This window comes from Tachyglossus aculeatus, chromosome 1 (genome assembly GCF_015852505.1).
Source record: "Tachyglossus aculeatus isolate mTacAcu1 chromosome 1, mTacAcu1.pri, whole genome shotgun sequence".
Taxonomy (NCBI): domain Eukaryota; kingdom Metazoa; phylum Chordata; class Mammalia; order Monotremata; family Tachyglossidae; genus Tachyglossus; species Tachyglossus aculeatus.
In genome coordinates this window covers 74,080,340-74,103,231 of record NC_052066.1, presented here as the reverse complement: position 1 = coordinate 74,103,231, position 22,892 = coordinate 74,080,340, and the positions used below count along the sequence as shown (strand labels likewise).

At 41.6% G+C, this 22,892-nt stretch overlaps 1 protein-coding gene across 1 annotated transcript in view; it reads right to left on the bottom strand.

Moving 5' to 3' along the window:
• Positions 1 to 15,624: 15,624 nt before the first annotated feature.
• Positions 15,625 to 22,892, bottom strand: part of UGGT1 (UDP-glucose glycoprotein glucosyltransferase 1) — a 171,703-nt gene continuing 164,435 nt past the window's right edge. Inside the window, exons 37-41 of the mRNA XM_038752651.1 lie at positions 22,280 to 22,440; positions 21,520 to 21,634; positions 18,018 to 18,134; positions 16,365 to 16,533; positions 15,625 to 16,059 (exon numbers count right to left, since the gene is read on the bottom strand). Coding sequence (XP_038608579.1) covers positions 16,034 to 16,059; positions 16,365 to 16,533; positions 18,018 to 18,134; positions 21,520 to 21,634; positions 22,280 to 22,440 — 588 coding nt within the window. The 3' untranslated portion in view covers positions 15,625 to 16,033. The remainder of the gene's footprint in view (positions 16,060 to 16,364; positions 16,534 to 18,017; positions 18,135 to 21,519; positions 21,635 to 22,279; positions 22,441 to 22,892) is intronic.

Below are 22,892 nucleotides of genomic sequence, written 5' to 3'. Positions count from 1 at the left end.
GAGCTTGCAGATAAGGAAAGTGAGTCACTAAAATTAAATATCACAACTCCTAGGCCTTGAATAAAACCAGATCGACAGGTGACATTTATATGTAGGATTATGCAATTTGGATTCTAGTGGCTTTATCCAAGCAATAGTATTTATTGAGTGCTTACAATTGTTGCAGAGCACTGTACTAAGCGTTTGGGAAACTACAACAGGATTAGCAGATACGTTCCCTGCCCATAGTGAGCTAACAGTCTAAAGGGGGCAGACAGACATTAGTATGCATCACTTAGAGAAGCAGCATGGCTCAGTGGAAAGAGCCGGGCTTTAGAATCAGAGGTCATGGGTTCAAATTCCGGCTCCGCCAACTGTCAGCTGTGTGACTTTGGGCAAGCCACTTAACTTCTCTGTGTCTCAGTTACCTCATCTGTAAAATGGGGATTAAAACTGTGAGCACCCCCCCCCCGCCTTGTAACCTCCCCAGCTATTAGAACAGTGCTTTGCACGTAGTAAGCGCTTAACAAATACCATCATTATTATTAAAAACTAGGTGAAGTGCCACATGGGGCCCTTGAAGTGCAAAAAGACATGTTGTGCCTGGCCCTTTTTATTTAATGGTATTTGTTAAGTGCTTACTATGTGCCAGGTACTGTACTAAGTGCTGGGGTAGAAACAAGCTAATCAGGTTGGATGGAGTCCATGTCCCACAAGGAACTCACAGTTTCAACCCCCATTTTACAGATGAGGTAACTGAGGCACGGAGAAGTTAAGTGACTTGCCCAAGATCACACAGCGGACAAGTGGACCAGCCAGGATTAGAACCCAGGTCCTTCTGACTTCCAGGAGCAATCTCTTTCCACTAAACCATACTGAGAAGAGATTTCTAAAAGAGTTGAAGCAAGTACTGAAGGGAGGCAGGAGATTCTTGGCTTTCAAGTGGCCAGGCGATTGAGCAGTGACACATAAGAAAAAAGTTATTCCGAAGGAGTTTCCTCTTTTATTCAGATTATAAAAGCTTGAGAAAGTCAAACAGTTTAGATTTTGGTCGTTCTTGCCCACAATGAGCTCACAGTCTAGAGGGGGAGACAGACGTTAATATAAACAAATAAATTACAGATATATACATCTGTGCTGCGGGGATGGGAGGGAGGATGAATGAAGGAGCAAGCAAGTGAGAAGCAGGGTGGCTTAGTGGAAAGAGCACAGGCTTGGGAGTTAGAGGTCATGGGTTCTAATCACAGCTCTGCCACTTGTGTGACCTTGGGCAAGTCACTTAACTTCTCTGTGCCTCAGTTACCTCATCTGTAAAATGGGGGGTGAAGACTGTGAGCCCCACGTGGGACAACCTGATTACCTTGTAGCCCACCTGCGCTTAGAAAAGTGCTTGGCACATAGTAAGCACTTAATGCCATTATTATTATTATTATTATTATTAAAACAGTGCTTGGCACATAGTAAGCACTTAACAAATACCGTTATTATTTAGAGCGATGCAGAAGGGAGTGGGAGGAGAGGAGGGCTTAGGGAAGACTTCTTGGAATGTGACTGTTTATTGCTGTATTGTAGTCTCCAGGGGAATAGTGCAGCACCCAGTATATATGTATATATGTTTGTACATATTTATTACTCTATTTATTTTACTTGTACATATCTATTCTATTTTATTTTGTTAGTATGTTTGGTTTTGTTCTCTGTCTCCCCCTTCTAGACTGTGAGCCCGTTGTTGAATAGGGACTGTCTCTATACGTTGCCAACTTGTACTTCCCAAGCGCTTAATACAGTGCTCTGCACACAGTAAGCACTCAATAAATGCGATTGATTGATTGATTGATTAAGGGAATTCAGTCCTTAGCTCAGTGTAGCTTGAGACCAAAACTTCCTCAATTTAAGAACTGGAGGCAGCCAGCTAGGAAATGGCCGTCACAGTCTTATACTAGTAACACCTTTACAGATATGCAATTTGAGTGTTTTCCCAATGCTCCAGGGGCTACCTCCCAGAATCCAGAGATGTAATGGGCATCTCACCATGGCTTTCACCAAAATTACAGATGCTATAACAACTCGTAGCCCCAGTAGAGAAAGTATCAGAAAGATGCAGGCGTATCCCCATATTCAATCTGTCACCAAATCCTGTTGGTTCCACCTTTGTAACATGGCTAAAATCCATCCATTCTTTTCCATCCAAACTGCTGCCATGTTAATACAATCACTCATCATCATCATCAATCGTATTTATTGAGCGCTTACTATGTGCAGAGCACTGTACTAAGCGCTTGGGAAGTACAAATTGGCAACATATAGAGACAGTCCTTACCCAACAGTGGGCTCACAGTCTAAAAGGGGGAGACAGAGAACAAAACCAAACATACTAACAAAATAAAATAAATAGAATAGATACGTACAAGTAAAATAAATAAATAAATAGAGTAATAAATATGTACAAACATATCATCATCATCATCAATCGTATTTATTGAGCACTTACTATGTGCAGAGCACTGTACTAAGCGCTTGGGAAGTACAAATTGGCAACATATAGAGACAGTCCCTACCCAACAGTGGGCTCACAGTCTAAAAGGGGGAGACAGAGAACAAAACCAAACATACTAACAAAATAAAATAAATAGAATAGATATGTACAAGTAAAATAGAGTAATAAATATGTACAAACATATCATCATCATCATCAATCGTATTTATTGAGCGCTTACTATGTGCAGAGCACTGTACTAAATGCTTGGGAAGTACAAATTGGCAACACATAGAGACAGTCCCTACCCAACAGTGGGCTCACAGTCTAAAAGGAGGAGACAGAGAACAAAACCAAACATACTAACAAAATAAAATAAATAGAATAGATACGTACAAATAAAATAGAGTAAAAAAAATATGTACAAACATATATACATATATACAGGTGCTGTGGGGAAGGGAAGGAGGTAAGATGGGGGGATGGAGAGGGGGACGACGGGGAGAGGAAGGAAGGGGCTCAGTCTGGGAAGGCCTCCTGGAGGAGGTGAGCTCTCAGCAGGGTCTTGAAGGGAGGAAGAGAGCGAGCTTGGCGGATGGGCAGAGGGAGGCCATTCCAGGCCCGGGGGATGACGTGGGCCGGGGGTCGATGGCGGGACAGGCGAGAACGAGGCATAGTGAGGAGATTAGCGGTGGAGGAGCGGAGGGGGCGGGCTGGGCAGTAGAAGGAGAGAAGGGAGGTGAGGTAGGAGGGGGCGAGGGGATGGATGGACAGCCTTGAAGCCGGGGTGAGGAGTTTCTGCCTGATGCGCAGATTGGTAGCCGCTGGAGATTTTTGAGGAGGGGAGTGATATGCCCAGAGCGTTTCTGGACAAAGATAATCCGGGCAGCAGCATGAAGTATGGATTGAAGTGGAGAGAGACATGAGGATGGGAGATCAGAGAGAAGGCTGATGCAGTAGTCCAGACGGGATAGGATGAGAGCTTGAATGAGCAGGGTAGCAGTGGGGATGGAGAGGAAAGGGCGGATCTTGGCAATGTTGTGGAGCTGAGACCGGCAGGTTTTGGTGACGGCTTGGATGTGAGGGGTGAATGAGAGAGTGGAGTCGAGGATGACACCAAGGTTGCGGGCTTGTGAGACGGGAAGGATGGTAGTGCCGTCAACAGAGATGGGAATGTCAGGGAGAGGGCAAGGTTTGGGAGGGAAGATAAGGAGTTCAGTCTTCGACATGTTGAGCTTTAGGTGGCGGGCAGACATCCAAATGGAGATGTCCTGAAGGTAGGAGGAGATATACAGGTGCTGTGGGGAAGGGAAGGAGGTAAGATGGGGGGGATGGAGATTACTGCATCAGCCTCCTTGCTGACCTCTCTACCTCCTGTCTCTCCCCACTCCAGTCCATCCTTCACCCCGCTGCCCGGAAGCGTTCAGGTCATGTCACCGCCCCCTCCTTAAAAATCTCCAATGGTTGCCCATCCACCTCCATATCAAACACAAACTCCTCACCATTGGCTTTAAAGCACCCATCATTTTGCCCCATCCTATTTATTACTCTATTTATTTATTTATTTTACTTGTACATATCTATTCTATTTATTTTGTTAGTGTGTTTGGTTTTGTTCTCTGTCTCCCCCTTTTAGACTGTGAGCCCACTGTTGGGTAGGGACCGTCTCTATATGTTGCCAACTTGTACTTCCCAAGCACTTAGTACAGTGCTCTGCACACAGTAAGCACTCAATAAATACGATTGATTGATTGATTGATCCTACCTCACCTTACTTCTGGTCCTTCTCCAATCCAGGCCGCACACTTGGCTCCTCTAATGCTAACCTTCTCCCTGTGCCTCGATCCCACCTGTCTCCCCGCCAATCCCTGGCCCATGTCCTGCTTCCGGCCTGGAATGCCCTCCCTCCTCAAATCCAACAATTCCTCGCCCTCTCTTCAAAGCCTTATTGAAGGCACATCTCCTCCAAGAGGCCTTCCCAGACTAAGCCCCACTTTTCCTCATCTTCCACTCCCTTCTGTATCACCCTGACTTGCTACCTTTCCTCTTCCCCCGCAACTTGCTCAAGCCCCACAGCACTTATGTATATATCTTTTAGACTGTGAGCCCACTGTTGGGTAGGAACTGTCTCTATATGTTGCCAATTTGTACTTCCCAAGCGCTTAGTACAGTGCTCTGCACATAGTAAGCGCTCAATAAATACGATTGATGATGATGATATCTGTAATTTTATTTGTATTGATGTCTGTCTCCCCGCCTCTAGACTGTGAGCTCATTGTAGGCAGGGAATGTCACTGCTTATTGTTGTATTGTACTTTCCCAAGTGCCTAGTGGAGTGCTTTGCACACAATAAGCACTTAATAAATAAAATTAAATGAATGAATGAATGAATGAAAGTATCCCAAGACTAGAATTTTGTTATTGAAAATGTCCTTGCAAGTGGCAATATCGAAATGAGTTTTTCCATAAATTGACATGCTGTAAATTGGGATCCAATCCAGCAGCTCTGGAAAAGTAATGTGAAATTTCTTAAAATTCCATATATTGTAATGACAAATCACTAAACTATTGTTGAAACTTTATTAGAGTAATTAATAATATAATAATAATGTTGGCATTTGTACATATCTATTCTATTTATTTTATTTTGTTAGTATGTTTGGTTTTGTTCTCTGTCTCCCCCTTTTCGACTGTGAGCCCACTGTTGGGTAGGGACTGTCTCTATATGTTGCCAACTTGTACTTGCCAAGCGCTTAGTACAGTGCTCTGCACACAGTAAGTGCTCAATAAATACGATTGATTGATTGTTAAGCGCTTACTATGTGCCAAGCACTGTTCTAAGCCCTGGGGTAGATACAAGGTAATCAGGTTGTCCCACGTGGGGCTCACAGTGTTCATGACCATTTTACAGATGAGGAAACTGAGGCCCAGAGAAGTTAAGTGACTTGCCCAAAGTCACACAGCTGACAAGTGGCGGAGCTGGGATTTGAACCCATGACCTCTGACTCCAAAGCCCGGGCTCTTTCCACTGAGCCACACTGCTTCTCTGAAAGCATAATTGAAAGCATAACATCACAACCTTGAATAGGGAACTGTAAAATGATTGAACTTGCCAGGGCTGAAGAAGTTCAAGCCTGATGGCAAAATGTGGTAGTGGTTTTTTGACTCTAATGGAAAATTTGACCAGTTTAGATTTAACCAAAGCTTTCTTCTTTACTCCATAAATCACCTTATAGCAGGCTAAGTCCTTCTAAACATAACTCTGCTCCTTTACACTCCTCTTGCCTTTTAACTCTTTTGTCTATTGGACTCTCCCAAGTGCTTAGTACAATGCTCTGCAGATGAGAAGCACTCAATAAATACCATCAGTTGAATGAATGAATGATTGGTCAGCTCTCTGGAAGATACTTTAAGTATTATTCTATTTATTTATTTATTTATTTATTTTACTTGTACATATCTATTCTATTTATTTTATTTTGTTAGTATGTTTGGTTTTGTTCTCTGTCTTCCCCTTTTAGACTATGAGCCCACTGTTGGGTAGGGACCATCTCGATATGTTGCCAACTTGTACTTCCCAAGCGCTTAGTACAGTGCTCTGCACACAGTAAGCGCTCAATAAATACGATTGATTGATTGATTTCCAGTACAGACTACTTCAATCACATTTTAAAAATTAATTTGCTTTCTTGAAAACTGATAAAGACTCCTTAATCCCAAGGTAATATAGCTGATGAACAAAACCTAACTTTATTATGGTATTTGTTAAGCACTCACTATGTGTCAGGCACTGTAGTAAGCACTGGGGTAGATATGAGTGGGTCAGGTTGGACATAATCCCTGTTCCATATAGGGCTCTGCACATAGTAAACGCTCAATAAATACAATTGATGATGATGATATAGGGCTCACAGTCTAAGTAGGAGGGAGAATCTAAGTAGGAGGGAGACGCGACATTGGTTTTGGCATCTCACGAGTCACTGGGACATAAAAGTCCCACTGTACTAAGCGCTTAGTACAGTGCTCTGCACACAGTAAGTGCTCAATAAATACGATTTGATTGATAAAAGTACGATGAGCTCCTCTTTGGACAACAGTGTCTTTGAAAGAGAGGCGATTCATTTACCGACAGCTGCATCCTTCATTTCTAAATTAAGTTGCCTCCCCCATTGAACATGGGAGAAGCAGCATGGCTCAGTGGAAAGAGCCCGGGCTTTGGAGTCAGAGGTCATGGGTTCAAATCCTGCCTCCACCAATTGTCAGCTGTGTGACTTTGGGCAAGTCACTTCATTTCTCTGGGCCTCAGTTCCCTCATCTGTAAAATGGGGATTAAGACTGTGAGCCCCATGAGGGACAACCTGATCACCTTGTAACCTCCCCAGTGCTTAGAACAGTGCTTTGCACATAGTAAGCGTTTAATAAATGCCATCATTATTATTATAATTCGTTAGCTGCACGGGGGTTCATTCAATCGTATTTATTGAGCGCTTACTGCGTGCAGAGCACTGTACTAAGCATTTGGGAAGTACAAATTGGCAACATATAGAGATGGTCCCTACCCAACCATGGGCTCACAGTCTAGAAATAATGATGGCATTTATTAAGTGTTTACTACATGCAAAGCACTGTTCTAAGCACTGGGGAGGTTACAAGGTGATCAGGTTGTCCCACGGGGGGGATCATAGTCTTAATCCCCATTTTACAGATGAGGGAACTGAGGCACAGAGAAGTGAAGTGACTTGCCCAAAGTCACACAGCTGACAAGTGGCAGAGTTGGGATTTGAACCCATGACCTCTGACTCCAAAGCCCGGGCTCTTTCCACTGAGCCACGCTCATCAATGTCCAGATTTGGTTGCTTAATCTAGGAGACAGGTCAGGGGCAAGGAGGGATTTTCTGACCTACTCTGTTTTGGATTATCAGAAACCAACTACAATGTGAAATTCACAAAATTGTAGCTGCCCATATTTTCTTTAAAGCCCAGCTGTCCATCATTCCTATATGCTTTCTTTGTGGTACTCTTTACCAATGATAGGGAAATTGTGAAAGTAATTGAGATTGAGCATCACTTGGGGGGTCTTAAGCACAGGTACTGAACTAGACAAGTGCAATGTATTTTTGTTGTTAATCCAGAGGGTTCTTAATAATAATAATAAGAAGAATGGCATTTATTAAGCACTTACTATGTGCAAAGCACTGTTCTAAGCGCTGGAGAGGTTACAAGGTGATCAGGTTGTCCCATGGGGGGCTCACAGTCTTAATCCCCATTTTACAGATGAGGTAACTGAGGCCTGGAGAAGTGAAGTGACTTCTGCTCAGACCTGTACTGCCTTTCAATATCCTGGATCAAAATGTATCTTGCAACAACCAGAGAGGACGGGCAGAAAAAACTGGGAGTCACAAGATCTTTCTGACTCCGTCACAATCCTCACTGTGAAATTTCAGACCAGTCGCTGAATTGCTCTGCGTCTTAGGATGTCAAATAGGGAGAATGAACCGAGTGCTTGCTGAGAGTGTGAGAACAAGTGAGGTAGTAATAATAATAATAATGGCATTTATTAAGTGCTTCCTATGTGCAAATCATTATTCTAAGCGCTGGGGAGGTAACAAGGTGATCAGGTTGTCCCACGAGGGGGCTCACAGTCTTCATCCCCATTTTACAGATGAGGTAACAGGCACAGAGAAGTGAAGTGACTTGCCCAAAGTCACACAGCTGACAATTAGCAGAGCCAGGATTTGAACCCATGACCTCTGACTCCCAAGCCAGTGCTCTTTCCACTGAGGCATGCTGCTTCTCTAGTAGTTGCAGAAGAGCTTTGAACTCATGGTGAAGTGTTAAGTGCTTAATAAAGTGCATTGCACACGGTAAGCACTCAGTAAATACAATTGAATGAAAGTGATCAAACACTCCTATGATCACATTTCTTCCTCTGAGAGGCATTCCTTGACTAAGGCCTCATTTCCCCTCTGAATGGCCTAAGCACTTGGCTGTGTTCCCCTTAATCAATGGCATTTGCCTGCATAGTGTGTGCAGAATACTGTACTAAGTGCTTGGGAGAGTGCAATACAACAGCACTTAAGCTCTGTGCCTCAGTGGCCTCATCTGTAAAATGGGGATAATGACTGTGAGCCCCATGCTGGACAACATGATGAGCTTGTACCTACTCCAGCACTTAGAACAGTGCCTGGCACATAGTAAGTGCTTAACAAATACCATCATTATTACTATTATTAATAAGCACTTTGATACTCACCCTATCCCCAACTCCACAGAAATTATGTAAATATGCTTATACTCTACTCTTTCCCCTATCTGTAATTTAATTTCCATCTCCCCCTGTAGAATGTAAGCTCCCTTGGGGCAAGGACTGCACCAACTCTCATTTTTGTACTCTCCCAAGCTCTTAGTACAGTGCTCTGCACACAGTAAGCGCTCAATAAATACCATTGATTGAAAAGTTGTCATACTAGGGCAAAAATATTGGCCTATGGGGATGAACGTTTAGTCAGTTGGCCTGGAAATGGTTACACGCTGAAATCAGGGAGATGGGGAGTGAACAAGTAGACCGGGAGACTCTTCTAGACTGTGAGCCCGTTGTTGGGTAGGGATGGTCTCTGTTGCTGAACTGTACTTTCCAAGCGCTTAGTACAGTGCTCTGCACACAGTAAGCGCTCAATAAATATGAGAGAGCAACCTAATGCTGAAGTAAACCATTGAGAACTTCATCTTTGGGGGAGGAAAAAAGCCATCAAAAACATAGAATGAAGAGAGAAGTTATGGATGAGATCAGAGGGAGATTCTAAATGGCAAATCAATCAATCATATTTATTGAGCGCTTACTATGTGCAGAGCACTGTACTAAGCGCTTGGGAAGTACAAATTGGCAACATATAGAGACAGTCCCTACCCAACAGTGGGCTCACAGTCTAAAAGGCAAATAGACTGGTTTCCCAGATATCAGATTTAAATGGGTCAAAGCAGATTTAAAGAATCAAAAGAGCCTCAATCAGTACAGAGCAGGTTCAATTCCAATTACTTCAGAAACTTTATCTGTAGTTTGGAAAGTCATTCATTCAATCGTATTTATTGAGCAACCTAATGCTGAAGTAAACCATTGAGAACTTCATCTTTGGGGGGAAAAAAAGCCAACAAAAACATAGAATGAAAAGAGAAGTTATGGATGAGATCAGAGGGAGATTCTAAATCACAAATAGACTGGTTTCCCAGATATCAGATTTAAATGGGTCAAAGCAGATTTAAAGAATCAAAAGGGCCTCAATCAGTACAGAGTGGGTTCAATTCCGATTACTTCAGAACCTTTATCTGTAGTTTGGAAAGTCATTCATTCAATCGTATTTATTGAGCAACCTAATGCTGAAGTAAACCATTGAGAACTTCATCTTTGGGGGGAAAAAAAGCCATCAAAAACATAGAATGAAAAGACAAGTCATGGATAAGATCAGAGGGAGATTCTAAATGGCAAATAGACTGGTTTCCCAGATATCAGATTTAAATGGGTCAAAGCAGATTTAAAGAATCAAAAGGGCCTCAATCAGTACAGAGTGGGTTCAATTCCGATTACTTCAGAACCTTTATCTGTAGTTTGGAAAGTCATTCATTCAATCGTATTTATTGAGCAACCTAATGCTGAAGTAAACCATTGAGAACTTCATCTTTGGGGGGAAAAAAAGCCATCAAAAACATAGAATGAAAAGACAAGTCATGGATAAGATCAGAGGGAGATTCTAAATGGCAAATAGACTGGTTTCCCAGATATCAGATTTAAATGGGTCAAAGCAGATTTAAATAATCAAAAGGGCCTCAATCAGTAGAGCGGGTTCAATTCCCATTACTTCAGAAACTTTATCTGTAGTTTGGAAAGTCATTCATTCAATCGTATTTATTGAGCAACCTAATGCTGAAGTAAGCCATTGAGAACTTCATCTTTGGGGGGAAAAAAGCCATCAAAAACATAGAATGAGAAGAGAAGTTATGGATGAGATCAGAGGGAGATTCTAAATGGCAAATAGACTGGTTTCCCAGATAGATTTAAATGAGTCAAAGCAGATTTAAAGAATCAAAAGGGACTCAGTCAGTACAGAGCGGGTTCAATTCCGATTACTTCAGGAACTTTATCTGTAGTTTGGAAAGTCATTCATTCAATCGTATTTATTGAGCAACCTAATGCTGAAGTAAACCATTGAGAACTTCATCTTTGGAGGGAAAAAGCCATCAAAAACATAGAATGAAAAGAGAAGTTATGGATAAGATCAGAGGGAGATTCTAAATGGCAAATAGACTGGTTTCCCAGATATCTGATTTAAATGGGTCAAAGCAGAATTAAAGAATCAAAAGGGCCTCAATCAGTACAGAGCGGGTTCAATTCCGATTACTTCAGAAACTTTATCTGTAGTTTGGAAAGTCATTCATTCAATCGTATTTATTGAGCAACCTAATGCTGAAGTAAACCATTGAGAACTTCATCTTTGGAGGGAAAAAGCCATCAAAAACATAGAATGAAAAGAGAAGTTATGGATAAGATCGGAAGGAGATTCTAAATGGCAAATAGACTGGTTTCCCAGATATCAGATTTAAATGGGTCAAAGCAGAATTAAAGAATCAAAAGGGCCTCAATCAGTACAGAGCGGGTTCAATTCCGATTACTTCAGAAACTTTATCTGTAGTTTGGAAAGACATTCATTCATTCAATTGTATTTATTGAGTGCTTACTGTGTGCAGAGCACTGTACTAAGCCCTTAAGTCCTTCTAGACTGTGAGCCCACTGCTGGTTAGGGACTGTCCCTATATGTTGCCAACTTGTACTCCCAAGCGCTTAGTACAGTGCTCTGCACACAGTAAGCGCTCAATAAATACGATTGATTGATTAAGTCCTTCATGTGGTAATGATGTCAGCAAAGCAGAACATGCTGTGGAGATTTCAGTAACTTGAAATTCTAAGCTTCCTTGATTCCTGGCCAATCACATCCTTTCAGCCCTTTTAATTCTTTTACTACAGTTAAACAATCCCTGTCCCATTATGGGGTTCACAATTTAAGGAAGAGGAAGAACAATCAATCAATCGTATTTATTGAGCGCTTACTGTGTGCAGAGCACCGTACTAAGTGCTTGGGAAGTACAAGTTGGCAACATAACAGAATTAGAGATGAAGAAATGGAGGCACGGAGAAGGTAAGTGATTTGCCCAAGGTCACACACAGGTCTCCTGGATTCCAGACCCATGTTCTTTCCACTACTCTCAAGTTTCTATTTCATACCACACTTCCATTAGGATCCTCTCTGCTAACAGTAACATAGACAGGATTCCCCCCTCCACCCCTTCTATGTGTTAATTGGCTCTTTTAAAAATACTTAGGACCCTGCCTAGTAACAAGAAACCCAACATGGAAGAAGTAAAATTTGGGAAAGTTACTGAATTGGAGCTTAAATCTACTAGTGTTCCCTAAATGTAAAGAGCAGGTTACTAAGAGAGTAGGAACCAGTTTGATAGAAGGAAGGAAAAAATTTATTGTGTTGGGCAGATCTCATTTCCATTACAGTCCTCAGAAACTTATCCTAAATTCAGTTTGGTTGCAGTGGTTTGCAGACATTTAAAATCCGAATGCTCATACATGAGAAGTGTTTGAACCTGCACTCTGCAGTACATCAATGAACGGCATTACAGTAAAATAGAATATTTATAAAGTATTTAAAAAGTACACCATTTCTTTAAACCTGTTTCCTCTCTTTGTCAAATGACCACAGATTCAAGGAGCTGAAAGCAAAGCCACCCAATGATTTATTGTCAAAATTGTCCACATCTAGTTCATTCACTTCACTGCCTGGGACCCTAACTGAGAAGAAATTGCCCTTTTTTTTTTTTTCCTCGCCAGCTCAAATGACAGGGAGCTTGGCAGCAATTAAATTACATCCGATTCTACCATTTCAAACTTTTTAAACCCTTTAAAGTAGCATTCTAGAGTAGCAATGTGAGTGACGGAAGAAGGATATGATACTGCAAACTGTTCTGGCAGCAAAACAAATTCCCACCCTCTGCCTCTACACTGCTATGGATGGTAGGTACAGCAAAGAGAGGAATCAGAAACAACAGAAATCACTACCAATACCACCTCCACTTGAACATAATGGAATGTTCCTCATCATGACAGGTTCTTTGATGGGCATTTTTCAAAAAACAAAGTAAATCCATATTCAGAACACTAGATGACATTCTGCAAGTGTTCCTTCTCTCTGGTTTCGCTGAATTCTACAGCCTTTACCGCTAAGAAGCAAAGGTCAGTTCTGAGCATTTTCTTGTATTGATCGGGTACAAAGAATACACCATTAAAGGGTGTGCACTAAAACATGTCACCTTTTAATCATTCAAATGATTTACTTAGAACATAGTCAACTTATACTCATTCCAGATATTAGCAGACACCATTTCTGATTGAAGCCTCCCTTCAAATTTGAATAAAAATATCTCCATTATCCAAATAGAGAAATGGAAACTATACTGATGGCTTTGGATGCTTTTTCCAATTAAACTATTTACAAATAGCATTCCAGATTTCCTTTAACATTAATCCCATTAAATCTAAATCTTTAAATAAAAAGATTGTAATCCAGTTACAAAGGTATTTAAATATGACTACAGCCTCGAGCTGTGGCCCTTTCCCTATTTTCTTCAGGACGAAGGATGTGACAGGGTGGCTTTAGCCAACACGCTTAACAATTGACGCTCATTTTAAACCAAATGCACTGGGCTTTTCTAATTACTCTGCATGTTTTAATTCTGAGGAGCAACATACACACGATGAATCCCAAAAGGGACCTGAATTTCAATGTCATGGCATACAAAAATCATGCCCTCAGTGCATTAAAGATAAAATAATTAGTGACCCATAGAAATAAATTGTGCATTTCAGTCCATTCAATATCACAAACCCTCTTTTGGCTCATCAGCTAGCTTGGCTAGCTTTCTTGACGAAAACCTAATCAACTCTGTCACGAAGCCTACCTAGGCCCATTTTTACAGATAGTCTGGTTTTAGCACTCATGGTGTTCAAATTCAGAATAAATGCATTGAGAATCAGCACTTAGTACAGTGCTCTGTACACAAATATCACTGACTGACTGACTTTGTTGGTTACGGAAAGATGCTGTTTACTGTGTTTTATGAAACACCATCATGGTTTTAGGTAACCTAGTCCTGGGACACCTGACATACTCCTTTGTTTTTACAAATATAGGCTTTATCTAACTGGAATCCTAGACAAAGAAAAGCAACTTAGGGCATAGGACAGTTATGGATTCACATTGTTCCATTATTGCACGGAACAAAAATCCACTGTAGGAAAGGAAGAAACTAAAAAAAAAAAATGTCAGGGCAAAATATCCATTTAAGTGACAACTCCCTCTACCCTCAACAAACAGAATATGCCTATGGGCCTGTGTTGGTCACATTCAAATACTACAAAGATGTTTCCAAAAACCTGCTGAAAATCCGTAACTTCTGATCCTGAAAACAAATTCAAGCAATTCTCGGACAATATGTTTCTTTAAATTTGTTACCTGATTAGATTCCATTCACCTTCTCACCCTTTATCCACTACTTATAATTTCCTATGAGAAAAGGGGAAATCATTTCCTTCAAATACTAATCTTACTGAAGTGCTTTCCCTAAAGACAACCTTATTTCCCCCACCCCACCCCCCCAAAAAAAGAAAACACTTCCAAAAATGAGTCTTCAGTCACTGTGAAAAACCACGTAATCCATGGTGCTACCTTGGGGAGTGGAGGAGGGTTGAATGGGAAATTTATGAGTGTATCGTGACTTTGACAATGGAAAAAATATATTAACTCACTAATATCCAAAACATGTCTTTAGTGGTTACTTGGTTTTGACTGCTCGTGATTGTAGACCTAAAAATCAAACTGGCTGGAAAGCCAGACCAGCTCAACTTCTCTATAGTCTACCTGGCATGCTTTTAAAAAGAGAAATTTTGTGCTTGTGGATGTGATTTTACTCTCCTACCCTCAACTTCAAAATACTTCATGTCATGGGCATTCAACCAACCATGATTGCTAGAAAGAAAGGAATAGCCATTTGAACAACCCACTCAGAAGTTAACATCTGTCCAGAGGATAAATTAAGTTTATGCTGCCAAAATACCTGCAAATCACAAGCTCTCTTTACCGAAGATGGCTAATTTTAGAAATCCAATCTTGGCAAAGAAAAACAAGATTTGTTGTTGCTTAGAAGACATAAAAGACATTAGAGATACTTCATTTAAAGGTACAATCATTTACATCCAATTGTTTAGTTGCATCCTTTTGAGTACCATCGGCAAAACAAGTTCCAATAAATTTCACGTGACCTCAGAAAATGGGCAAAGAGGTAGAGGTCACAAGAGAAAACTCACGTTCTGGGGTTTACAATTTTGACACTGCATTAAGGCTTCAAGAACAAGGCAGAGAAGAGAACCCATTTGATCCACCATGGAATAGGAAGTTGAACTAGATGAGTGTTTCCCAACCAGTGAAACTTTTGTATATGCCCTATGATTTAACTCTGCCATCAAGCTTCATTTCACCACACGTAACTGGGTGTTCTCTCAAGCTCGTTAAAAATCAAAGATGGCAGCATCCAGAATGGGTTGTAATCAACCCAAAAGAGTTGGGAAACGAATTAGTTGATCCCTAGAAGTCCTTCCCTAAGCACCCTATGTCTTTTTTTTTTATTGTGGTGATTCATATTTCTTCCATACTTAATAAGTCATGTTACTTTCATTATGGAAAAGAGAAAATCGGATCACTTTATGAAGACCACTGAGGAAACCATGAACCAAAGAGCATGCAGGTTTGAAGTTGGAAAGTCAACAGTGTTTGATTTCGGTTCAAAGGTGGAAATGACTGTGGGTGCGTGTGTTTCCGCCTAACTTCTTTGGGCAGTTTTCAATTGAGCCTTTGTACTGAGCCAGCCCTGAGGAAACAAATGATCAATTAGTTATGCCTTGATTATACAGTGAATCTCAATGAGGGACACCCATTTCAGCAGAACTCAAAGGACACCGGGCCACGTGAGAATAGATTTTACAAAATTAAACCAGTTCACGGCAAGGTTCTGGGTCGCAATGTAGTCTGCAGAACTTGGCTCCACTACCAAACAATAATTGAGGTAAGTCTTGCGCTTTGGATGTCCTGTGTCGTGTTCACACGCGTCGCGTGAGTGTTCTTGGCTGAGGTGATCCGGATCCGACAGAATGCCCGCTCTTCTAATGACTGCCACAGGCCTGTTTGGTCATGGAACTGCATTGTGCCACCTCCCCTAAAGTCACGGTCCTCAGAACTCCATTACTGGCAATTTCACCTTCCTTTTGAGTGCAAGACCAGTGTGTTTTCCCACATGATCCAGGTCCTAATTTCTGTGCGTGAGTCAACTCCAAATGCCAGTCTCAAAAAGGCAAACAGTGCCCTCCCATTCCACTGTTCAGCAGTCGTGTAGACATACCAGAAAAAACTAGCATTTAATAGAAAAATTGTCTTTCAAATAGTCTAACTTCATTTTTTCCTCCATGGATCATAATTCTACATGTGTTTCCAAGCCTGTAGAAAAAGAGAGAAAAAAAGTCCAACGTTGAAAGGGCAGAGATTCGACAGGCGTAAACTTCACGGTCTATTTTCAAAAGTATATCTTAAGGAAGTAAGCCATCTACAGACTTCACATTTCCCCCCCTCTATTGCAGATTCAAAATAATTTTCACCAAGCTCCCAGGATAAAGACTTGGATTTAGGAATCAAGGACCCCTACTTTGACGAAGAATACTACAATCAGGATTATAAACACACAGGAGGGCAGTTACAACGGCAGATTTCAAAAGAGGCTTTTCAATGAAAAAGTTTGTAACCACCTTCTCTGTTTGGCGCTTTCACCTCTCTGTCTGAATGAATGGTACCCGTTTCTTTCTCCTCCTGGAAGTGACTCTGTAATTGTTTGATTTCTTGATCATAGTCTTGCCATTCTGGGACAATCCGCACAGCTGCCTGCAGCTTGGGCTCTTTGGTCATTGGGTTATTGCACTATGGAATAGATAAATCGATGTTAAAATAGAAGAAAACCATACCTACCTTTTGTAGGAATTTAGAAAGGATTAGGGGCTAAGCGCAAATAACCTTCAAAATGTGGGGGAGAAGCAGGAAAAGGGTGAAGAGGGTTATTTAAGTCACCGGCTGGGCAAAGCAATCAGTAAAAGTAAGGCACAGGGGAACAACAGATAAATATTGGAACTTAAGGTTTCTGGGGTAACAGGAGGGAGTGAGACGGTGGTGGTTTACTGGTGCCCCAATTACCATGACAGCTTTCCCAACCTTAAAAAGTTCAAAAAGCTGAGTTCCCATCCCTGAACTGCTAGCCAACAGTATGGTATGCTGTTACCATATCCCCCTCCTTCCTCTTCCCCTCCTCATCCCCCCAGCCTTACCTCCTTCCCCTCCCCACAGCACCTGCATATATGTATATATGTTTGTACGTCTTTATTACTCTATTTTATTTGTACATAATTATTCTATTTATTTTGTTAATATGTTTTGTTTTGTTGTCTGTCTCCCCCTTCTAGACTGTGAGCCCGCTGTTGGGTAGGGACCGTCTCTATATGTTGCCGACTTGTACTTCCCAAGCGCTTAGTACAGTGCTCTGCACACAGTAAGTAATCAATCAATCAATCATACTTATTGATAAATATTTATAAAATTTATATTATATTTATAAAATTTATAAAGTTTATAAATTTATAAATGATTTTATATTTATAAAATCATATTTTATCAATAAATACAATTGAATGAATCCCCCCGCCTTACCTCCTTCCCCTCCCCACAGCACCTGTATATATGTATATATGTTTGTGTGTCTTTATTACTCTATTTTATTAGTACATATTTATTCTATTTATTTTATTTTGTTAATATGTTTTGTTTTGTTCTCTGCCTCCCCCTTCTAGACTGTGAGCCCGCTGTTGGGTAGGGACCATCTCTATATGTTGCAGACTTGTACTTCCCAAGTGCTTAGTACAGTGCTCTGCACACAGTAAGCGCTCAATAAATACGATTGAATGAATGAATGAATCCCCCCCGCCTTACCTCCTTCCCCTCCCGACAGCACCTGTATATATGTATATATGTTTGTACATCTTTATTACTCTATTTATTTATTTTATTTGTACATATTTATTCTATTTATTTTATTTTGTTAATATGTCTTGTTTTGTTCTCTGTCTCCCCCTTCTAGACTGTGAGCCCGCTGTTGGGTAGGGACCGTTTCTATATGTTGTCAACTTGTACTTCCCAAGAGCTTAGTACAGTGCTCTGCACACAGTAAGCGCTCAATAAGTACGATAGAATGAATGAATGAATTACCCGCAGAGTCAACCAGTCCAGTCATATTTACTGTGTGCTTACTGTGTGCAGAGCACTGTACTAAGCACTCGGAAGAGTGCAATACAACAATGTACCGAATACAGGATAATCTGATCGGACTCACTGGATCCAAAATTGAACAGTCTTACCAGATCAATTGTTTTGGCTCTCTTCTTAGAAGAATCATCGCACCACGTTTCACACCAAAGCCATTCCTGTGGGAGGGACTTAATTGGCACCTGATGAATCATGTTGTTAGGTAAATCCTGTTGAGTAAAGAAAAAAATAACTAAAAGTCTGCATCTGCACATCAAAAATCCTGCCGTCACTTAATAATAATAATAATAATAATGGCATTTATTAAGCGCTTACTATGTGCAAAGCACTGTTCTAAGCACTGGGGAGGTTACAAGGTGATCACGTTGTCCCACGGGGGACTCACAGTCTTAATCCCCATTTTACAGATGAGCTGAGGCACAGAGAAGTTAAGTGACTTGCCCAAAGTCACACAGTTGACAATTGGCAGAGCCGAGATTTGAACCCATGACCTCTGACTCCAAAACCCGGGCTCTTTTCACTGAGCCACGCTGCTTCTCCTACTTCACACTAAATGTGAGAAACGGAATGACCTAGTGGGCACAGCACGGGGCTGAGAGTCAGAAAAACCTGGGTTTTCATCCCGATCCCACTACTTGTCTGCTGTGCGACCTTGGGCAAGTCACCTAACTTCTCTGGGCATCAGTTACCTCATCTGCAAAATGGGAACCAAGACTGTAAACCCCATATGGGACCCATGGACTGTGTGCAATGTGATTAGCTTGCATCTACCCCAGAGCTTGGCACAGAGTAAGCACTTCAATGCCAATTAAAGAAAAACATCCAAAGCAGGTCCTATTCTCACCCAAACCCTGTCTTCCCCTCACTTTCCCATCACTGTAGACAACACCCCATCTCAGAAACCCATAACCACGGCATTATCTTCAACTCATCTCTCTCACGCAACCTACACTTTCAACCTATAGCCAAATCCTGTCAGATCTACCTTCACAACATTGCTAAAAATCTGCCCTTTCCTTTCTATCCAAACTGCTAATATGCCGATTCAAACACTTATATTTCCACTGAGCCACGCTGCTTCTCATGCTGCTACTAGAGAGAACACTACAAGAGAAGCAGCGTGGCTCAGTGGAAAGAGCCCGGGCTTTGGAGTCAAAGGTCATGGGTTCAAATCCCGGCTCTGCCGCTTGTCAGCTGTGTGACTTTGGGCAAGTCACTTAACTTCTCTGTGCCTCAGTTACCTCATCTGTAAAATGGGGATTAAGATTGTGAGCCCCACATGGGACAACCTAATCACCTTGTATCCTCCACAGCGCTCAGAACAGTGCTTTGCACATAGTAAGCGCTTAATAAATGCCATTAAAAAAAAAATCCTGTCAGTTCTTCCTTCACAACATTGCTAAAATCTGCCCTTTCCTTTCTATCCAAACTGCTAATATGCTGATTCAAACACTTATATCCGGCCTTGACTCTTACATCAGCCTCCTGCCATTCCAGTCCTTACTTCATTCTGCTGCCCAGATCGTTTTTCTAAAAATCGTTCAGTCCGATCTCCTCAAGAACAGCCAGTAGTTGCCCATCCACTTCCACAACAAAAAATAATTCCTTACCAGCAGCTTCAAGGCTTGCCTTTTCCTTTCCTATTCACTGATTTTGTACTTCAGTTCAGCCCGCGCACCTAGCTCCTCCAACACCAACCTACTCACTATACCTCAATCTTGTTTTCCTCACCGGCGATCCCTTGTCCTCATCCTTCCTCTGGCTCTTCATACCCGACAGACCACTGCTCTGCCCATCTTCAAAACCTTATTAAAATCACATCTCTTCCAAGAAGCCTTCCCTAAGCCCTCATTTCCCCTATTCCCTCTCCCTTCTGTGCCACCTATGCTTTTAGATCTGGACCCTTTAGCGTGGCTCAGTGGAAAGAGCCCGGGCTTGCGAGCCAGAGGCCATGGGTTCTAATCCTGCCTCCACCACTCGTCAGCTGTGTGACTTTGGGCCAGTCACTTCACTTCTCTGGGCCTCAGTTCCCTCATCTGGAAAATGGGGATTAAAACTGTGAGCCCCACGTGGGGCAACCTGATCACCTTGTAACCTCCCCAGCGCTTAGAACAGTGCTTTGCACATAGTAAGCACTTAATAAATGCTATCATTATTATTATTATGACATTCACCCAACCCTCAGTCCCACGGTGCTTATGCACATATCTGTAATTTATTTTATGTCTTTCCCTTTAGACTCTACATTCCTTTTGAGCAGGGAATACGTCTGTAGACGTACAAGTAATAATAATAATAATAATGGCATTTATTAAGCGCTTACTATGTGCAAAGCACTGTTCTAAGCGCTGGGGAGGTTACAAGGTGATCAAGTTGTCCCACGGGGGGCTCACAGTCTCAATCCCCATTTTACAGATGAGGTAACTGAGGCCCAGAGAAGTTAAGTGACTTTCCCAAAGTCACACAGCCGACAGTTGGCAGAGCCGGGATTTGAACCCATGACCTCTGACTCCAAAGCCCGTGCTCTTTCCGTTGAGCCACACTGCTTCTCTGTACTTAGTACAGAGTTCTACACACGGTAAGCACTCGATACTATTGACTGATTAAAGACCTCTTGGAAGGGAGATCCCAATTTACCCCAGTCATCTGTTTTTTTATGAACCTTACAATACGAATTTATATTATAAAATGAAGTGATCAGAGAGAATCAAACATAATGAAGCTAACCTATAAAATTTGCGAATCTGAAAGTGAATCTTTAAAGGTCAGAATATTTTATTGACGGTTTAAGAGTAATAATAAAGGGGGAAATCCTTAAATAAAAGTCATGACTAGTTCAATAGACTTTAAACTTTAAATTTCATTTAGGATGCTACAACATGAGATAATTGACCAAAAATTGTATTCGCTCTGAAGACAAATCTTGCCTAAGAAGTAGAACTGCAATTGAAAGCTAAAAGGATTCCAGTAAGGAAAAGCTTCAGAGCTTCTCAGTGAAAATAATAACGGTGGAGTTTAAGCACTTTCTATGTGCCGAACACTGTGCTAAGCGATGGGTTCAGTACAGAATAAGTAAATCGGACCCAATCCTGTGACTGTCTAAGGGGGAAGGAAAATAGGTGGTTAATCCCCATTTACAGATGAGGAAACAATCAACTAACAGAACACTTACAGACAACCACAATGAATATACTTATACACAATCTTAAGTAGTTTTTATTGAGTGTCTTGGTGCAATTCACTGCACTAAAATCTTTTGTATCTACTCTATGGGAAGCAGCGTGGCTCAGTGGAAAGAGCATGGGCTTTGGAGTCAGGGGTCATGGGTTCAAATCCCAGCTCCGCCAACTGTCAGCTGTGTGACTTTGAGCAAGTCACTTAACTTCTCTGTGCCTCAGTTACCTCATCTGTACAATGGGGGTGAAGACTGTGAGCCCCCCATGGGACAACCTGTTCACCTTGTAACCTCCCCAGCACTTAGTGCTTTGCACATAGTAGGCGCTTAATTAACGCCATCATTATTATTTACTCACTTTTAGACTGAATCCAACACCTATTAGTGAGTATATTATCCCAGGAGAAACAAGCACGTACCTGATCGAGATTGGAAAGGCTGTTAGGGTCCTGACTCAAACCTTGGTATTGCCCTCTGAGCCTGTCTCCAGCAGCTATCTTCCTAAATTTCTTCAGATCCACAACGTAGAGTGCGCTAAATGTAGAAAAGCAAGTTGTTACAACTATGGAGGTCAATCAGAAACCCCAAGTCACACTGTGAAATAACAGCCTGAGCATGCTTGACCGCCAAACATTTTTGCTTTACTTCTTGAAAGACAAGGACAGTCTCAGCTAAACTGAATTCTAAGATCATCGTTAGAGTCCATAATCCATACTGCTTCAGACAGCTAGTGGAAGTTCCAAAACTGATGCTATCACTGTCATTTCATTTTCATCACTGCTCCTTATCTGAGAGCCTTCAAAAGACAATAATACATCTTCTGTCTAAAGATTTCCAGCACTTACCTAGCAGTCGGGTTATATAATAAAAGCATGAGAAACTGAAACAGACACGTTAGTACAATTGTGCTGCTGATGTACTGGATGTTCCAGGCTAAGAGATGGGTTACAAAGAGGGGACACTATAAGGCATTAAGAATTCCTTGGCTTCAAAGACCGAATGAACAAATATTAACATCGTAACCTTCCATTCTCCATGCTTCCACATCTCACATTTTAAAAAAATCCCCTCTTCTCCCTTTCACTAAAGGAATTTTGGAAGTAGTTAACTTTTTTGCTTATTCCAAAAACACAAAACCATATATTCACCATCATGTTTAATCCCCCACAGCCCCCATACCTGATGTGATATTTTCTTCCAGCCAAATGACTGGCCCAATATCCTGACTTCCAGAACCTATAGCCATCCATTTCCCTGCGACTGTCGCAAAATGGAGTGTAGCCGTAAGGAGCCCCATCCAAGTTGAAATCTCTGAGCTCTTTTAGGTCCGTTCTTACAATCTGTGGAAAAACAGATCAAAGGTCCTCTTGAAAAGACATATATCAAAGCTGGCACAGAATCCTGCTAAGTAGAGAAGCAGTTATGTTTAGTGGAAAGAACACAGGCTTGGGAGTCAGAGAACGTTGCTTCTAATCCCGCCTCCGCCTCTTGTCTGCTGTGTGACCTTCAGTACATCACTTAACTTCTCTGTGCCTCAGTTACCTCATCTGTAAAATGGGGATTAAAAGTGTGAGCCCGATGTGGGACAACCTGATTTCCCTGTATCAACCCCAGTGCTTAAAACAGTGCTTGGCACATAGTAAGGGCTTAATACCATAATTATTATTAAGTGCATCAGTAAGGCAAAAGCTAAAATTACATGTCCATCAAATCCAAACTAAATTTTGTCAGTCAGTAAGTCAACTACAGTGAGTGCTGTGTGCAGAGAACTGTACTAAGCACTTGGAAGGAT